The sequence below is a fragment of the Macrobrachium nipponense genome, chromosome 14, assembly GCF_015104395.2.
Source record: "Macrobrachium nipponense isolate FS-2020 chromosome 14, ASM1510439v2, whole genome shotgun sequence".
Classification (NCBI taxonomy): domain Eukaryota; kingdom Metazoa; phylum Arthropoda; class Malacostraca; order Decapoda; family Palaemonidae; genus Macrobrachium; species Macrobrachium nipponense.
Window position 1 is genome coordinate 54,163,837 of NC_087207.1, and position 1,193 is coordinate 54,165,029.

The 1,193-nt window shown below is 66.0% G+C and overlaps 1 protein-coding gene across 1 annotated transcript; it reads right to left on the reverse strand.

Annotated features, from left to right (window-relative positions):
• Positions 1 to 214: 214 nt before the first annotated feature.
• Positions 215 to 979, reverse strand: LOC135226238 (uncharacterized). The gene has a single exon (XM_064265681.1). The coding sequence runs from the start codon at positions 977 to 979 to the stop codon at positions 215 to 217; it is 765 nt and encodes a 254-aa protein (XP_064121751.1).
• Positions 980 to 1,193: the final 214 nt, after the last annotated feature.

A 1,193-nucleotide genomic window follows, 5' to 3' on the forward strand; every position in this document is an offset into this window, starting at 1 on the left:
AAAATGAAACAAAACTATAAAGACTCGAGGGGCGCTACGAATGGCGACTCTCTCTCTCTCTCTCTCAATCTCTCTCTCACCTGATCTTCCAGTTCCCATCCTGGCGCTAGCGACGGAGGCGCGGCCGTTGAAAGCGCTGGAAGACAGAGCCGACCCCGTCCTCAAACTGGAACCTGGACACAGCCTGCCGATAGACCCTCCTCCTCCTCCGCTGCTACTGCTGCTGGAGGCGCCGCTGACGACTACAGACGGCCGCCGCTGCTGCTGCCGCCGCCGCCGCCGCTGCAGCCACTGCAGCCGCCGAAGGGCTGTTGGTGGTGGTGCTGCTGCTGCTGATCGGCACGACCGTAGGGATCGGGGACGAGAGGGACACGTGTTGGGAAAGGGACACGTGCGGTGAAGTGGACGGTGGCGATGATGATGACGATCCTCCCAGTCCTCCTCCTCCCGCAGATCCTCTGGAGGAGAGGAGAGGCAGCGACAGCGGCAGCGGCAGAGACAGAGGCAAAGGCGGCGGCGGCGGTGGAGGCGGAGGCTGCTGCAGCGGTGGGGAAGCGAGTGGGAGCCGCGTCGAGGAGGCGGCCCTCGAGTCCGCCGAGGAGAGGAAGACCGCCGGGAGATGCACCGCGGGCGGGGGGTGGTGGGCGTCTAGCGGCGGCGGCGAGGAGGCCGACGCCGACGACGAGCAGGACGCCGCCCAGGAGGGCACGGGCAGCGGGATGACCGAGAGTTCGGGCGCCAGGGCCGCGGCGGCGGTGGCCGTCTGCTGCTGCTGGTGCTGGTGCTGCGTGTCACTCGGAGGCGCGATGATGACCTCGGGGGAGGCGGCTGCCGACGACGACGAAGAGGAGGAGGAGTCCGAGGGAGGGTGGTCGGAGGAGGAGGGGGAAGGGCGGGTCCAGATGGCGGCGGTGGGCGATGATGGCGGCCTCTTGGTGGAAGGAGAAGGTTGGGAGGAGAAGGGCACCGAGGAGGGCATAAAGGACGACGAAGGCTGGGCTGGGCGTTCCGTTCCTTTCCCCGAGGATTCGGCGCTCGTCCTCGGAAGGGGTCACCGGATTTAGGACAACATTCGCGTGCGCGCGCGCGTCGTGGAGCCCGGGGCTGCTGAAGACGTTTGTGAGGACAACTGATCACTGGTATAATAATATGGACAAAGCACGACAGAGGGAAAGGGGGCTAAAGAGAAAGAG